At 41.6% G+C, this 17,642-nt stretch overlaps 1 protein-coding gene and 2 long non-coding RNA genes across 4 annotated transcripts in view; 2 read left to right on the plus strand and 1 right to left on the minus strand.

Moving 5' to 3' along the window:
• Positions 1-2,541: 2,541 nt before the first annotated feature.
• LOC118598800 lies at positions 2,542-11,134 on the plus strand. The gene is made up of 3 exons (XR_004947955.1): positions 2,542-3,356; positions 7,831-10,902; positions 10,998-11,134. It is a non-coding gene; the product is annotated as an uncharacterized LOC118598800 (long non-coding RNA).
• On the plus strand, positions 4,213-5,735 carry LOC118598801. Its single transcript, XR_004947956.1, has 2 exons — positions 4,213-4,547; positions 4,921-5,735. It is a non-coding gene; the product is annotated as an uncharacterized LOC118598801 (long non-coding RNA).
• The window catches only part of slc4a8 (solute carrier family 4 member 8), a 36,910-nt gene continuing 25,318 nt past the window's right edge, over positions 6,051-17,642 (minus strand). Inside the window, exons 12-25 of one of the 2 annotated variants that reach the window (XM_024269407.2) lie at positions 16,109-16,283; positions 15,901-16,034; positions 15,587-15,832; positions 13,773-13,878; positions 11,480-11,641; positions 11,225-11,338; positions 10,995-11,156; positions 10,666-10,917; positions 9,339-9,407; positions 8,793-8,966; positions 8,586-8,717; positions 6,616-6,716; positions 6,367-6,469; positions 6,051-6,226 (exon numbers count right to left, since the gene is read on the minus strand). In XM_024269407.2, coding sequence (XP_024125175.1) covers positions 6,221-6,226; positions 6,367-6,469; positions 6,616-6,716; positions 8,586-8,717; positions 8,793-8,966; positions 9,339-9,407; positions 10,666-10,917; positions 10,995-11,156; positions 11,225-11,338; positions 11,480-11,641; positions 13,773-13,878; positions 15,587-15,832; positions 15,901-16,034; positions 16,109-16,283 — 1,936 coding nt within the window. In that variant the 3' untranslated portion in view covers positions 6,051-6,220. The remainder of the gene's footprint in view (positions 6,227-6,366; positions 6,470-6,615; positions 6,717-8,585; positions 8,718-8,792; positions 8,967-9,338; positions 9,408-10,665; positions 10,918-10,994; positions 11,157-11,224; positions 11,339-11,479; positions 11,642-13,772; positions 13,879-15,586; positions 15,833-15,900; positions 16,035-16,108; positions 16,284-17,642) is intronic. The other variant, XM_024269408.2, reaches the window with a different exon arrangement.

The following is a 17,642-nucleotide window of genomic DNA, read 5'->3' on the forward strand; positions in this document are numbered from 1 at the left end:
TGTTTTTGTGACAGTGACATCTTCCATGCATTTCCTCATGTAGGAAATTATGATTTATTGAGAGCCACACTTTGAGAATCCCTGATACAGATATTATTTGCAGGGATGACGACACGCCCAGAGATGATCTGCTTTATCTGGGGCTGCTGGGGAAATTACTATTATTATTTATTTATTTGTTCTTTTTCAGTTAGAATGTACAACACATTCAATCTACTAAGGAAGAACAGGATGAACACAAAGTCTTACAAATCCCTACCCCACTCTTATTACTACTAATTCCATTCAAACTAACCTTTCAGACTGAATTCTGACCCTGACTCTGTAGTTTAACAAAATTTGACAAAAATATTTGGACAGATTTTTGATCCTTAAAGTAGACTCGTTTCTTCTTTTTGAACAAATTCAAGAATTTTAAGTGTGACTTAAATTATTTATCACTATATTCTCTGCTTTGAGATGATCATATGTGGGGTGTCTTTTATTTTGAAAGGAAGCCATGTGTGTAAGTGTCATTAACTTAGAGATTTAATTTACTTTAGAATTATATTTTGTTTTGATTATTTTGTGTATTTTGTTTTTGTGACATCTGGAATATGGATTAGTATTTGAATTGATTTGACCACCAGAGGGCGCAGCTCTGTTGTTCAGTGTCCATTTTATGAGTAGAAGAAGTTTTGTTTTGTAACTTTGTGTCAATAAAGTTTGGGATGGACGACGACAGAGCGACACGGTCGGTTTACCGTGTGCAGCTACTATGTCCATACGTGTAATTCAGAACTTTGTCTTTGTCCTTCCTTTGAAGAGGTTAAAGAAACAGAAGAACAACAGAACGACGAGAATGAAAGATGAACCTCTACAATGAGAATCTGTCAAAAGTTAAAATGATGTTTTGACTTTGAAAGGTCTTTTTCTTTTCATGTTTTATTAATTCCCAAACACAATAGTTCATTTATTTTTTATCGTAACAAAAACATAAGACAAATCTTATTTTCCTGAAGGGTGAGGTGAGACTCTGTGACTCGATCTGGGATGTAGACGGAGAGACATGGACCTGGATGGTTCTTCAGGTGTTGAAGGTTACAGACGTCTGCACATCTGTTCATACTAAAGAATGTTTAGTTTGCAAAGAATTGACTCAACAGCAAATATGCATATTCCACTTTAATTTATTTGTCTTATGCAAATAATCATAATAATAACTTACATATGAATATAAAACAAACTATTTTATTCAAGACTAATCATTATGTAAAGACAGCATCTCTATGGCTCCATAGAGATGAAACTTCGGTTTCTCACTCCATCATCTGACATCCTGTCACGTTATACGATGTTTTCAGGAGGACGCCGTTTAGAAGATTGCACAGATTTTACTTTCTAACACAAAAATAAAGAACCTAAAGAAATAAAAATAAAGAGTTGGCACAAAAAAAATAAGCCTCAAAGCACATTTCACATCCCAGAACTCTGACAAAGTCCACTTTGAGAAATCCAGATGTGTACAGATGTAAGAGGAAATATTAGGAAACGTTCTATGAGCGGTCAGGATCTACTGATTTATTCATAACACATCCATCTAAATATCTGAGTATATGTAGTCTACTCACAGTATAATGAAGGCAGCTCTTCGTATGTTTAGCAAACATCCACAAATATAAGTTCAAAGTGAAGTTTAAGGTTAAGCTAATTCAAATCAATGTCCATTATTTTGACATTTTAGTCTTTAGTCTCACATAAATAGCGAACAATGATTTGTTCTTCATTTGCATCACTGGATTTCTCTCACTTTGTACAAATATTTACAACAAACAAACATGTTGCTCATTCATATGAGGTCAGGGTCTCCATGGAAACCAATTTTTAAGGAGTTTGACGTTATGACACCTCCGGAGAGTAAAACCGCACATCTTTATGGAGGGATTCCAGGACTTTTGTTTACAGTGGACAACAATGGAAGACACTAAAAGTGCTTTTCAAAAACGGTATCAACTCATAATTAATTTGCATACATTTCAGAGAAAGAAAGGAAACAATATGAAGCATGTGGTGAAAGTTCTGCTTTCTTGATTCCATCTTTATTTCAGCTGGAGACCCCGTTCACTCTTTAAAATATCCAGCAACTCCTGGGGTTTAGGGTCATTTGGAGTTTAGCTTTTAGTTTAGCAACATGCTAGCTGTTTTTAGCCAATATGTTAGCAATATAAAAAATATTAGCAAAATTAGATTTTTTTTTAATTTTTAAGCTAATTTGGAGCTTAACTAATACGTTACTATTATGCTAGCTGTTTGGGCTCATTTAGTCATGTTTCCATTTTTCTTTTGGCTAATTTGGAGTTCAGCTAATATGTTATTTTTATGCTAGCTGTTTGGGCTAATTTAGACATTTTTTCAGTTTTTCAGGCTAATTTATCAAATATTTTAACGACATGCTAGCTGTTTTTGGCAAATTCTGAATTTTTTTCCATTTTATTATTATTATTTTTTTTTTGCTTATTTGGCATTTAGCTAGTATTTTAGCAAGCTTTAGGCTTCAGCTTTTTCAGCATTAGCATCTTCAGCATTTTCAGCAGCCACATTCAGCTTCCAGCATTCACACGAGCATTATCGCAGGTAATGTAACTTTCTAGTTAAGTTAATCTTTGGTCAAATGATTCACTGGCTGCAGTTCATTAGTGATATTTCTCTTTCTTCTCCCTTTTCTTGCATTTATGCAATATTCATAAAATAACATCATTTTGCATCAAAAATAGTTCATAAATATCTGTTTTTAAACATTATATTTAGTAAAATGGATTCTAAAGAAAAGCAAAGATTAAAAAAAAGTAGGAATTTCTTTAAAAAAATAAATACTTGGTTTTGGCTGAACAACAATCTGGTCTTTTTTAGTCTAAGGCGAACACGCCTGTGAAACAGAGAAACTAAACTGACACTGAAATTCAGCAATAATCGGAATAATTCCTTTTATGTGCCGCCTGCATTATTGTTATTAATTTATTTCTTTTTTGGGGTCCATATAAAAAAATCTTCACTTTTAATTTAGATTTTTTTCCTCTAAAATCTCCATTCCTAAAAAGACATTAGACTGTCACAGTCTGTCAGTTCTGCTGTTTTACCTCATTCTTGTGTTTCCTGTGCAGGCTGCTGGAAGGCTCCGCCCCCTCTCCTGTGGAGTGGTGCACAGCTGCCTGCACTTTAGTTTCATTCGTTTGAGCTCTATTTAAGTGTTTCTGATTGTGGCCTCTGTGTCGCTTTAGTTTAATTCTGTTTGTGGAGTTTTCCACCTTTTCTTATCACAGAATCTTCTCTCCATCTTCTTGCCTTCGTATCATCCTGATACGCTGTGACATGGACAGGTGAGGAATTACCTTCAGAAATTATTATATTCACTGTTTTTGAGTAGATTTAACTAAATTATTGCTTTAAAATTCTTGGTAAAACCCAAAAATTATTAATAAGACATAAAAGAAGAGACACACTTTCCTCTCGGTCGGATGAACAAAAACACGTGCACACACGGACGCACACAAAGTTTCTGAGGTCCACGCCTCAAGCTTGACCTCTGAAGGCCTCGTTTGAAGCTCATCAGGTTGTCGACATTTGCAGTTTTAAATGCCAATGTGTGACAACCTTTTACAGGTGCTTATTTCAGGGGTTTTGAGGTAAAGTTACTGGAATTATAGGACAGGAAATAGAAGAACACAGGAAGTTCTTCAGAATGAATAATTCCAAAACTAACAGCTATAAGACTAAAGCACAAACTCAAACATTTACGCTTTTACTTCCCTTTTTTATCACCGAAATAAACATAAACTGTTTCCCCTAAGAGTTTGTCAATGCATTATTAGAACAAACGAATGAATATTTTTAGAGTTTGGGCTGTTTCTTCTCACATCCTATCAAAACCTCCAGGTAAACCTGCTGGGAGACTTTTCACACCTGTGTCAAGTTAGGTAGAATCGAACATGATATTTTAAATATAACCTCAACTAAAACCCTTTACTGGATGACTGTATCTAAGAGTTTAAATGTCATTTTCTATCTATAACTAAAAGCTGATAAGCTGTTAATTTACATATAATATTATATTAGCACATGCTATGATGCTAACACTTTGTATCTTTATATTACTGAACTTTCTTCATCACTTTATGATAAAATAAATACATTTTTCAGTAGATTTCATTGTCAGTTGTTCGGAGGAAAGCTGTTTTCCTTGGTTGCACAAAAAATAAACAAATAAACCAAATATATATATATATATATTAGATGCTGCAAGCTCTATAAGACGTCCAGTTTGTGAGACTCAGCAGAAGATTTTCCGCTTCTGGCTAATTCCTTTGTTTAAGAACAGAAGTGGGATATCAGATCAGATTAAAATGAGTTGCTAAAACAACTCTGTCGCTACGGTAACCCACTAGAGCAGGGGTCTGCAGCCTGAGGCTCCTTGTACCTCTCCGCATGGCTGTTTGGGTGAAGAAAAACAAAAGGTGCCCTAACTTTAAAAAATGACTTTCATAATATTGATTTAATTTGAGATGATTTAGGTTGGGCTGCACGGTGGCGCAAGTGGTTAGCGCTCTTGCCTCACAGCGAGAAGGCCCCGGTTCGACTCCCGGCTGGGACCTTTCTGTGTGGAGTTTGCATGTTCTCCCCGTGCATGCGTGGGTTTTCACCGGGGACTCCGGCTTCCTCCCACCGTCCAAAAACATGCTTCATAGGTTAATTGGTGACTCTAAATTGTCCCTAGGTGTGAATGTGAGAGTGAATGTGTGTGATTGTGGCCCTGAGACAGACTGGAGACCTGTCCAGGGTGTACCCCGCCTTCGCCCTTCAGTAGCCGGGATAGGCTCCGGCACCCCCGCGACCCCGAAAGGGAAGAAGCGGTCAAGAAGATGGATGAATGGATGGATGTTTTAGGTTTATGGCTGAGGCTGGTGGAACAGTCCTAACGTTTCACCAGCTCAAAGGACTTCATGATATCTACGATTACTCTATTTTGGACTCATTTTAAATACTTTCAAAACTTTAGCTAAATGTTTCTCTGCTCTTTTTCACAATAATGTTTATTGACTTTACAAGAGAAGCAAGGAAAATAAATGTATATTTTAGTGCCGGGAATCGATTAAAGAAAAATAACTAATTAATCGCAAACTTGGGGAAAGATTAATAACGATTCATTATGATTATTTCTTTTTTATTTACAGTATTCGACGAAGACTTATTATCTGCGAATAATCACAAAATGAAATTTACATGACAACGTGCCGGATCATGGATCAAATAGTCCGCTTTATGTGAAAAAGTGATCTTAACCAAAAAAATAACAAGATTAAATACTAAAAACAGATTGAATGTTTATTTCTTTTGTGAATAACTATAGTATAATTGGGGAAAGAACCCATGAAGTGTTTTAATGCTGTGGATGGCTGCAAAGAGAGGCTGCTGCTCCGCGAGGTGAGGTTCATTTGTTGTGATAAATATTAACGTGTTAGTCATAATTTGTTAATCGCATGTGTTAATGCATCAGCGTGCACGACCTGGTAGTTTATCTACTTCTGTTGAGTAATGAAGGTTAACAGCAGGAGGGAAAAGGATGACAGCCATTGGGTGGGACGATCCTACGTGGAACAGGAAGTCTTTTATTTTGAAAGGAAGCCATATGACCTGTCAAATAAAAAAAAATATTGGATTTTTATTGTAAAATATTAGTAAATGATTCGTGAAAAAAAAAAGAAAATTTATATCAGAAGTAGCAACATTTTCGGCTTTGTGGCTCCGACTTGATTTGGATCCGTGAGAAACTGACCCAAACGTCTCTTTCAGTATAAAAGGTGGCAGACCCCTGTACTAGTGCGTATTAGCAGGAAAAAAGAAAAAGCTAGATAGAAGTCCATGATTTTTACCCAACTGGGTCAAATTATTCTAAATAAAAAATAATGTAATCGTATTTCCTCATTTTCTTTTCCAAAGTAAAATGATTATTTTCTATCTGTTTTGGAATCAACAGCTGATGTTTCTTTTGTGCATGCATAACCTGGTGCTGCTGCTTATCGTCATGAGGTTTTGCCGAGTCATCATTTTAATGCAGGAGATCATCATGTGTTTGTGCAGAGATCCATGTTGCAGGTCGAGTTAGGACTTGGTTCTGCAGGAACTCGAGGAGTCCCGATGTAATGCATCTCTTGTTTCTCCTTACTCATCGATGAATGTGATCCCCTCAATCCTGCAGGGTGAAACACACGTTAAATACGAGGACAACAAACTTGACTTTTGAACAGCAGGAAAACCTCCACAGAGAGAGGGGAGGAGCAAAGAAGGGGAGGAGCAAAGAAGGGGAGGAGCAAAGAAGGGGAGGAGCCTTGCCTTTTTTACAAGAGGACGAATGTCCTTCTGATTGGAGTTGAGAGATTTCCACATGGTGGTTTTAGACATTTCATCAGATATGTTAATGTCAGAGGGATCACACCTGAGAAGCAGGGAGCGGAAAGCACAAACATACAGAACACAAGGACTTGATTGGAGGAAAAGTCTCGGTCTGTCAGACACTGACTGGAAAACGAGTCTCTGAGCACCAGAACTCCATGACACGTGCACTGAAGTGTGAACCGTTACCTGGGATCGTGCGCTTTTGGATTCGGGGAGGGCTTGGTGGTCTCCAGGGGAATCTGAACAGATGCCTCCTGATTGGTCGAAGTCAGCATGACTTGCGATTCCTTAAACAGAACATGGTCAAATTAAAGCTTTTCTGCATGTTTACCAACTCTTAAGGTGCATTCACACCGAACACGTGCCCCGCCCCTCTTTCGTCAAATTCGCTGCGTGTCACCTGTCAAAATTTGACGCCGCGGCCACATGTGGGAGGAGCTACCAGCTAATGTTTTAGAATGATCGCTATAATGCTAGGTTCACACTGGACATGGAAGAAACGCCACAAAAGCATCGTCACGGAGAAAGGTTTGGAGAAAGCGTCGCAGAGAAAGCATCTGGTGGAAGCGTCGCTAAAGCAGCGTCGTATGTCTGTTTTCATCTCTACAGCCTGTTTAGACACAAAAACATGATCACATTTGTCAATCGCGGTGTTTTATTGAGAAACAAATGTTTTTTAAATGGATTTTACCCCCTCAGTGAGTAATCTCTGTCTCTATGTCTAAATTGCTTCTGAATGTTATGCGGTAATACTTTATTGTTATCTTTGCTCCAGGCGTAAGGAATGGTGTCTGTGGATATCTCCCTTAGAATGTATGGAAAACATCAGTAATCATGTCTCCATGTTTATCCATCCATCCATCTTCTTGACCGCTTTGTCCCTTTCGGGGTCGCGGGGTGCCGGAGCCTAACCCGGCTACTGAAGGGCGAAGGCGGGGTACACCCTGGACAGCTCGCCAGTCCAACGCAGGGCCTCACTCACACACACATCCACTCCCACAGTCACACCTAGGGACAATTTAGAGTCACCAATTAACCTATGAGGCATGTTTTTGGACGGTGGGAGGAAGCCGGAGTCCCCGGTGAAAACCCACGCATGCACGGGGAGAACATGCAAACTCCACACAGAAAGGTCCCAGCCGGGAGTCGAACCTGGGCCTTCTCGCTGTGAGGCGAGAGCGCTAACCACTGCGCCACCGTGCAGCCCGTCTCCATGTTTAGGTTTATAGAATTATTATTCAAAAATTTTTTCCCGGTACAGGATCTGTGTCTGGATGACAGTCGCTTCCAGCGTGTTTCTGTGTTTCTGTGGCTAAGCTTGAAGCTTCACAGTCTCGTATTAACCCGAGGGGGAAAATTAAATTAAAGAAACCTTTTTTCTTTTTTTCATATCTCAATGAGGCTGGAGTCGGCAGCCTCCACGGCGGCTCTCTGTCTGTCCGGAATATCAAGCGAGAGAGCTCCGCCGCGGGAGTGAAAACCAGCGAAAAAAGCCGGATGAACTCTGCAACCCCGCGGCTCAAAGGAAAGAGATGGAAGTTCAGGACATAACCGCTCGCTTTGGACTAGTATTCTACCCGCTGAAAATGTCACGTGACCAAAACTGAGTTCCTGATTGGCCGATGAGACGCAGCAACCTGTCAAAGCTCAGATATTTAACATTTTTTCTTCCCCCCCCCCCACTTTCACCCTCTCTTCCCTCTGTCAAAAATAAAATAAAATATTCATGCATAAAACACAAAATGTAATGAATACAAAAATTAAATAAACAAAAGGGGTTTATACAAATATGCAGCCTGGGTGTTATTACATACATAACCCATATTGTAAAAGTAAAATTTGTCCAACACAAAAGGCCTTCAGCTGTTGGACAGGACAAGTTAAAAGAAAAAAAAAGGATATTTAAATTTTGGCCACGCTGTGAAATTCAAATCGCGCTGCAGAACTTCCGATCGCCTCACGTCTGTTCCATTGACTAAACATTGAAACTTAATAAGCTTCATGAGCTTCTGCCTGTTCCTTTCATTATTGGTTGTTTTTTTTGTTTAAACTCTATATTGTGTTAACAGAACAAATAACATAAAAACGGCCACCTCCACCGCGAGAATCGCACTTTAATAAACCATCTGTACGTGCACAGACTGCGTCTAGAACACCTCTTGCATCTTTTTGGAGGCATCATCAAGCGTTTTTTTCTTCCATTCGGGCATCAAGTCATCCAGGTAGCTGAGCTCCCGTTTAGAGAAGCACAAGTCCAGCAGCTTTCTGATGAAGACCAGAGCCAGCACCTGCAAAGAAAAGGTGAGATCTCACTGAAGGAGCACGAGAGAGGGATGGATGAAGACGTAATCACAGGAGTTTACCATCATGGGGAAGACGATGGCGGCGGGGGACGTCTTGATAACCCACAGCAGAACCAGACAGGTGAGCTGGGTGACCGTGAACAGGTGCACCTTCCTTAAAGGGACGTGGCGCAGGTAAATGAAGTCGGGCTGGTGCTTCGCTGGCATCCCGAACAGCTTCAGACGGTCGAAGAACTAAAAAAGCCGAAAAACAAAACCAACTACAATGTTGAGCTTTGATTTGAGATCATTTTACATCCAGGAATTCATTATGTTGTGGAGCTGTTAAAACAGCTTTAAAGACTCCAGATGATTATGTTTTCTTGGTGTTTTTAACATGTTTGAGTATTTCTGTATTCAAATTGTTGTGAATCAGGAAATAACGAAAAAATGACATTGGAATAAAAGAGCACATTTGTGACTTAGAAAATGACAAGTTTTTTTTTTATTTGAACGTCATAATTATAATGAAAAGACCTCTGTGATGATCAGAGTGGTATGAATTTCATAACATTTTTAGAATGTTTGTATAAGAACGATAAAGTCTAATGAATGCAAGCATCTGACCTGGATTCCTTTTAAGGAAGAGGCTCCCATGTAAAGGAAAACTCCGTACAACACGGGCATCGGAATGAACTGGAGGAAGAAACAACATTTATAGACTTCTGTGTCAACCGTGTTCATTTAAACCACAAGAACTTTCTTTTCCAATTTCTAAAGTCTGTTGGTTTCCTTTAATGGAATCATGAAAAAATATTTTACACTAATTTATAAGTGCATAGTAATAAAGCTCAGAGCTGTTCTGTGAGATCAACCCACAAAAAAATACAAAGATTAGGACAAAGGTAAGGTACATTACATGAACAATCTGATGTTTTTATATTTAACTCAAGCAGCTACTTTATCTGATGTCTGAACTATAAAAAAATGATTAAGTAGTGATTTAACGCCAACTCTGGTGTTAGACAGGATGAACCCTCCTAGCATTTTGTGGACTTAGAAAAGTGTCTGTGTTCTGCAAAACACCCGTTAAAATCCTTTTCCCTTTGGATTTCATGAGGTAGAGATAAAGAAGACTAATGCCGGGTTCTCACCGCACGCAGAGGTGCAGCGAAGCGGAGTGCGTGGAATCTGCTTCACACCAGACGTTGATTTTTCGTGACGGTCGACAGGTGCTTCTGCTCAGCTGTGGCTATCTGTGATCGCGGATTTTGTATATTGCCGAATTAAGCATTTTCGCGGATTCGGTATATTTGCGGATTTAACTTATTCGCGGATTTGCAGTATTTGTGGATCCGGCATATTCATACATTTTGCATATTCGCGGATTCAAAATATTTATGGTTTCACCATATTCGTCGATTTGCCGTTTTCACAGATTTGTCGTATTTGCGGATTCAGCACATTTGCGGATTCGGCATTTCGGCAGATTTGGGATATTTGCGGAATTGGCATCTCTTCACAGATTCTGCATATTGGTAGTTTCTTTGTATTGGTGGATTTGACATATTCACAGATTCGGCGTATTCTCATCTCTACAGTCTGTTTAGATGCAAACACATGATCCCATTTGTCAATAACCTGAATTTTTTGTGAAAAACGGGTTATATTTTGAAAACTGACCAGGTTTTCTCATGTGTCTTGATGTAACTTCCTGCCAGGATTGACACAGATCGCTTGCTGCTCGCGCAAAAAAACAACCGCGGCGCTTTGTGTCTGGTGTGAACTACACCAAAGGTTAACAAGGGCGTGAAATGGAGGCGGCGTCCATTCCGGGTCACTTCGCCACGCTTCCACATGTGGGGTGAACCCGGCGTAAAGAACTGACCCACTGAACTGTTAATAAAATACTCGTCTAATCTAGTCCTTGCAGTGACTTGCAGACCCGTCGTACCCGCAGGGCCTTCGTCATGAACACAGAGCAGCCCATCAACAGGAAAATCAGCAGGCCGGTGAGTCTCTGCTCCCTGATGCCCAGGAAGCGAGGCTGCTCTCCCGGAGCTGCACTCTCTGACTCCAGCTTCAGGCTGTTGACATGAGAGATGGACAACACGGTGGCCGCCACGAACCACGGCAGACCCATGATGGAGCACACGGCCAGCATCACGCCCACCATCAACAAATCCAGATGGTACCCACAGCCTTTCTGTAAATACAGGCGGATTAGATCAAAGTTTACGCTCCCGAGAACCATAACTGTAGACTCGGTTTGTTTGTTTTTACCAGCAGTTTGTGCTCTTTGCGGTTGATGATGACGGCGGTGATCTGCTGGTCCATGAAGATGAGAATGGTGCAGAGAAGAGCAGGAATAGCAGCAGCTACAGCCGTCCACCAGGGGTTACGTCCTAATGGGCTGATGAACCAGCCGCGGTCGTCTCTGGTTGGCTGCAGGAACAGACCCGTCAGCGAGTGTTTTTAGGTCTCTGCAGAGGACTTTCCTCGTGAGTCGGTACCTGAAACTTGCTGGGAACCTTTAACTTCTGTGTGGGGACTCCGATGGCGAAGTCGAGCAGCACCATGATGACGATGGTGAGGAACACTGCGAAGTCGCTGATCACAGAGCGCACCTCCACAAGAGAAACACAGAATTTAAAGTTTTAAAAAAGTGATCTGTTTATTATCTTCTGAATTCGTTTTCCTCTGTTGAGCTGAAGTTTAACTTTTAGATTATTTTAGCTCAGCTACAAAGTGAGATTATTCCTGGGTACCTTAGTGGGAAAATACCGGCTGGTCTTGAATTGTTTGAGCGAGGCAGACATGAAGAACGTTGAGAAGAACAAGATGGCCGACCAGAAGAGGACGTCGGGAGTGTACGGGCCGTGGTGGCCGCACGCCGTCCCGACGAACTGACCATGCAGACTGATGCACTCCTGAAGAGAACGAACAGAGGAGAACCTTAATCCACAGACAGGAACAAGACTGAACTGGGACCAATCTTAGGGCAGAAATTCAAGTTTTTTTCTGTCAAAATCGTTTAAAAACAGAGAGAGATCTGTAATTAACAAAAATGTGCTGGTTTCTCTAGAACATTCAAATGAAAAAGATCAAATATGCTGGTGTATTTTAAAATGATAGACGGAGCAGAAACTGTCAAAATGAATAACAAACAAACGAGTATTTAGGATCTAATGATGCGCGTGGCGCTGACCAGCCCTGAACTGCTTGATGCTGACGGCCTAAACCAGGTGTGATCAGGTAACCAGGATGTGGAATCACCTGACTCAGTGCATCAGCAGCAGCTGGTCAGGGAGAATCGGGAGAACCGGGAGAAGCGGAGAACCGGAGAACAACACATTCCCAGCTCGTCTCATATTGACGTCTGGGTGACGACTCCTCTGCATCAAAAATTGACGTTTTGGGTTTTCACTAAACAGTTTTGGGCGTGCTGGCTGCTCATAAAATGAAAGGTAGACACCGATGGGAAACGGTACCGGATGTGGTACCGAACACGGACTAGTCCTCAGGACGCGGCTTGTACCGGTATCCTAACCCAGTACCAGCAGGCAGGACGCAATACCAGAAGCAGTACCAGATGGGGTACAGGACCTGACCCGGTACCAGACACGGTACAGGACGCAGTATTGGACACGGTACCAGATACAGTGCAGGACCTGACCTGGTTCCAGACACGGTACTAGACACTGACCAGACCCAGTGCTAGACCTCGTCCAAGACGTGGTACCTGATCCGGTACCAGACCCGGTAACAGTCGCAGTACCTGATCCGGTACCAGACCCAGTACCAGTCGCAGTACCTGATCCGGTTCTCCATAAATGTCTGTTTCAACATGCAGGTTTGAAAGAAACTCTTCAATAGTAACATGGAGAGATGTACAAGTTCTTCAAACTAGAATGTCTGACACAGAACTTAGTTCTTCAACAGGAATCCTTACGCCGGAGTCACACAGGACGCGATAGCGCCGCGAAGCGGCGCGGAACAGAGAGCGCGCCGCTTCGCGGCGCTCTATTGGTCACACCAGACGCGATTTGTTTCCGCGACGGACGGCATGCGCTTCTGCTAGAGCTGTTGCTTTTTTGCCATCATGATCAATAACCAGGATATCTCCCAGTGTTTCTGCTAAAAGGAGATGGTCTCTGCCCCTGTTGACACAAACCCCGCCCCCCAACTCCGCAGTCGGCCCACTTCATTGATCGGTTTGTGCGCGCGTGTGCGTGTCTGTCTGTTCTGTTGTGTGTCTGTGTGCACGCACGCAGGTGTTTCCGTCGGTCAATTAATAAACAAAAAATATTACCAGATGTTTCTTCCCAGAAGAACCGCTCCTCTGCCTCTCTCTCGTTCAAACGCAGCCCCGTGTCCCGCTCCAGTGTGCCCCCACTGCCCCGTCTGCCCTGCTTTTTTTCCCCCCAGAACCTTGCAGCCCAGCAAACCCGCTCCGGAGATCTGTGGTGTCCGGGGTGGGGGCTCTCGCGCACGCGTGTCTGTGTGTTTTGATTGTATGCATATTTTCATCTCTACAGTCTGTTTAGACACAAAAACATGATCACATTTGTCAATCGCGGCGTTTTATTGTGAAAAATTGGTTCTATTTTGAAAATAAACCGGATTTTCTCATGTATTTCGATGCAACTTCCTGCCAGTATTGACGCGGAGCGCTCGCGTCGCGCGGAAGAAATAGGCGAGACGCCGAAACGTTGCGCTGCACCGCGCAGACCCTCCGCGCTGCTGCGCGTCGCTCCGCGCTTGGTGTGACCGACGCCATAGGTTAACATGGGCGCCGAATGGAAGCGCACGCCGTTCCGCGCCGCTTCGCGGCGCTATCGCGTCCTGTGTGACTCCGGCGTTAGAGTATTCATCTCTCAAATGTGTGATGAGTTTAGAGTCCTGCATTGCTTTATGGTTACTCCACCAGCAGAAGATAAGATGTGATGCGTAGCTAAAGTATTTGTTTGAATGACAGAAGATATCATCATTCTTTATGTCATATACATATTCCAGGGTCATCCCATTAGTCAGTCAAAACAGAGGTTTCATCAGCTCTACCTTGACAGTCAGATTGTCCCAGGACACAGATGAGGCGGAGACGTTCCTCTCATTCCACATTCTCAGAGTTTCATTCCGTGGATTGTCTGGTTCTGAACATCTACAGCTGCAGACAGAAGAACACAAACGCAGTTTAATGGTGGCTTGAGTTACTCACTGTAAAGTAATGTTGGTTCTTTCTGTGCACATACCATCTAAAATCACAGCGATGTTTAACAAAAAAAGGAAAAAAAATTGATATATAATCACTGTGATTTAGTGCCCCCTACAGCAGATTATGACCTAGGCAACCGCCTAGGTCACCTATGCCCAGGGCCTTTAGAGCACACGTGTTAAAGTCAAGGCCCAGGGCCGGATCTGGCCCTCCAGGTCATTGTATTTTATGCTGATGTTATTCATACGTATTTACATGCGACCAGCACAGAAAGTGATGGAAATGCATAGTGGCCGCACCTAAAACGTGCAGCCAAGATTGCAGTGCTGCTTTGCCCGCACGCATTTTAAGATTGTCCAAGGCTGGATTTTTTTGTTGGCCGCACGTATCTAAAATGAAACTTAAAGTCAAAGTCCCATTAAGTGTCTTGCTCCTAAATGTGTGAAATGTTCCCCTGGTGGAGCCGTGAGCTGCAGAGACAGCCACACTCAGGCGCAATTTGCTTGTTTAGCCCCAACCGTAACCACAATCTTAACCTTAACCACAATCCTGACCTTAACCACAATCCTAACCTTAACCACAATCCTGACCTTAACCACAATCCTGACCTTAACCCCTTTTCCCTGGATCTGTGCAAAAAAAGTTTACCACTGGCCACATGTTTTTCGAAAATGACGTGCAACTAGACACTTTCTTTTTATTGTTATTATTGTTTTATTGTTATTAATGACCCGATGTTTCTTATGCTTTTTTTAAAATTGTATAATTTTGACAAAATATATTTTAATGGAGAGTAAAATATTGAAAGTTATTTAAGGTTTAAGTAGATTTATTCTGGAATAATATTCCTGCCTGAGACAGACTGGCGACCTGTCCAGGTGAACCCCGCCTTCGCCCTCCAGTAGCCAGGATAGGCTCCGGCACCCCTGTGACCCCGAAAGAGAAGAAGCGGACAAGAAGATGGATGGATGGATAATATTCCTGCCTTTTTAAGTATTCATAATTATGTTAAAAAGTTAGTTTTAAAAATTGGCATTCTTCTGGACTATTTTGGCATTTACTACAGTTTTTTAGACAATTTTGGAGTTCAGCTAATATTTCAGCGACATGCTAGCTGTTTTGGCTAATTTAGGTTCTTTTCAATTTTTAAGGCTATTTTTAAGTTTAGCATTTTTTTTGGCTACATGCTAGCTGTTTTGGCTAACCAACTTTTTTTTTTGTAGTTTTTTGTGCTAATTTGGCATTTAGCTCATTTTAGCTGGCTATCAGCTTTAGCATTTTTAGCAATTAATTTCAGCATCTTCAGTGGCCAAATTCATCTTACATCATTCACACTAGCATTATTACAGGTAATGCTATATATCTAGTTCATAATTATATTGAAAAGTTATGCTTTTATAGTTTTAATAATGTAGTTTTAGAGTGTTTAATAAATGTTTATCCTGTTCAGCCGCGACCTCAGGTTTGTTTTGGGTTTTGGCCTCTCTGTGATTGAGTTTAACACTCCTGCCGTAGAGGATTTTTTTATTCTTTCTTGGGTTCTTTATGCACAATAATTTAACATTTTACCTGAAGTGCCCAAACTTTTGATCCCCAATGTACATCACAACAGCAATTAATGTCAAAGTGTAGAACAAAAAACAGAAAAAGTGTTTCTTACTGTGCCAGAGTGAGTCTGTCCAAGTCGCTGTGAGCGTTATACGGGTACAGTTCTCCCAGGTGGAACAGCTTCTCCAAAGCCTCAAAGATGAAGATGAGACATATGAGAGCAGCAAAGGCCTCCTCAGTGAACCGAGTGATGTAGCAAACCAGAGAGCTAGCATCTGTGGCCACCAGTATCAAACACAGGAAGGCCGTCCACAAGCCGATGCTGGTCCGCAGGGACAGATAGGACAGATCGTAGTCCCTGAAACAGACACGAATTACAGGAGACACAAAAACTCTCCAAGAAACTGCAGATCAAACTTTACTTACTTGCAAAATTTGAAGAGGATTTTTTCAAAAACCAGAACGGGACCTGTGCTGCCCAGAATGGTGAGAGGCTGACCAGCAAACAGAGAGTAGACCATTCCGGTCATAGACGCACCAAACAAGGACTCTATGGCGCTCTAGAGGGGGGGGGAATTAGGGTCATAAAACACTCCACATGTTCTGTGTTCTGTCATTGTGTCTGTGCTCTTACAATACGCCCCTCTGTGGCCTCCCCGAGGAGCCCCCCGAAGGTGATGACTGGAGACATGCAGGCGCAGTACAGGAAGAGGAAGGACGCCACGCACTGGAGGCTCAGGCCGTCTTTAAAATCACTCAGATAGAACGGAGCTTTCCTCTTGATGTCCTGTATCAAACCGCCAAACAGCCTGAAGCCAAAACACAACAATCAACAGGTTTTATGTGAAATTAGATCCTGGTTTTTCCAAATTCAGACATGACTTTTTAAAAAACAAATGACTGAATATTATTAACCCACACATAAAATGCCAGGGACTTTTTACAGAAAATTACTGATTTGTTTAATTATTTGTTTTTTTATTATTTGAGATCAAAGATCTTCACTGTATGGCCAGAGACTTTTACTAATTTTGGAACAAATCAAACACAAACTTTGGTAAAAACTCGTTAAAATATGAAAGAACAATTTTAATTTTTCTCCAATCTGTCAATTTGCGCAGGGAGGAGTCCCCCCCCCCTGTAGTCCGAGAGCCCATTGTTGTGTCATGGTGGGTCACTGATGACCCATTAACTTGCCCATGTATATGTTAATGCAGCATGTAGTACCTAATGTGTATTTGAACTAACAGGTTGTGTGGGGGTTGGAGTTACCTGATGCATGTGGACAAGTATTGGCTTTCCTGCTTTTACTCACATTTGAACTAAAGTTCCATCTCATTCCTAACCCAGAGTTCAATATGATGTTGCTCCACCTTTTGCTGCTATTGCAGCTTCAACTCTTCTGGGAAGGCTGTCCACGAGGTTGAGGAGAGTATTTATAAGAACTCTGGATCATTCTTCCAAAAGCTCATTGGTCAGGTCACACTGATGTTGGTGGAGAAGGTCTGGCTCTCAGTCTCTGCTCTAATTCATCTCAAAGGTGTTCTATGGCGTTCAGTTCAGGACTCTGTCCTCCATGTCTTTATGGAAGAGGAAGAGCCCGCTCTATTAGCTCTATTTCAAATAATCCTCGATGTGGACTCTGGGAGCAGTGAAGACGATTCTTTTGTTGTGGAATCAGAGTTCATCTTCTCAGATTCCTCCTATGATGAGGATATGCCAGTACATGGATTTGCAGCCAGAACATCCTCTCGACATGATACTTATACATAAGTAGAGTAATAAACTATTAATTGTTGAAGAAGAGAATGATGAGAAGCCTTCATCTGTAAAAAGACAATTTTCCCAATTCGAAAAATAGCAACCAGAATGTTGAAGACAGCCAGTGGTGCCAAAAAACACAGACACACTGGAGAAAAGTCTTTCTTGTAGGCCAGGACTGCCTGGTCTTGAAAAACCTGTTTCTCTTAGGTATGTGGATGGGGGGAGGGCGCAGAACTGTGAGCATTTGTCAGTGTTAAAAATATTTCTTTCACCTGCATTTAACAGTTTTGAGGTAAAAATAAAATTTAAAAGTGAAAACAAATTTTTAATGTGGACTATTCCTGAGCGGGATTCGAACCCATGACCTTCTGAATGTGAGTCAGCAGCCATAACCACTTGACCGT

This window comes from Oryzias melastigma, linkage group LG5 (assembly GCF_002922805.2).
Source record: "Oryzias melastigma strain HK-1 linkage group LG5, ASM292280v2, whole genome shotgun sequence".
Taxonomy (NCBI): domain Eukaryota; kingdom Metazoa; phylum Chordata; class Actinopteri; order Beloniformes; family Adrianichthyidae; genus Oryzias; species Oryzias melastigma.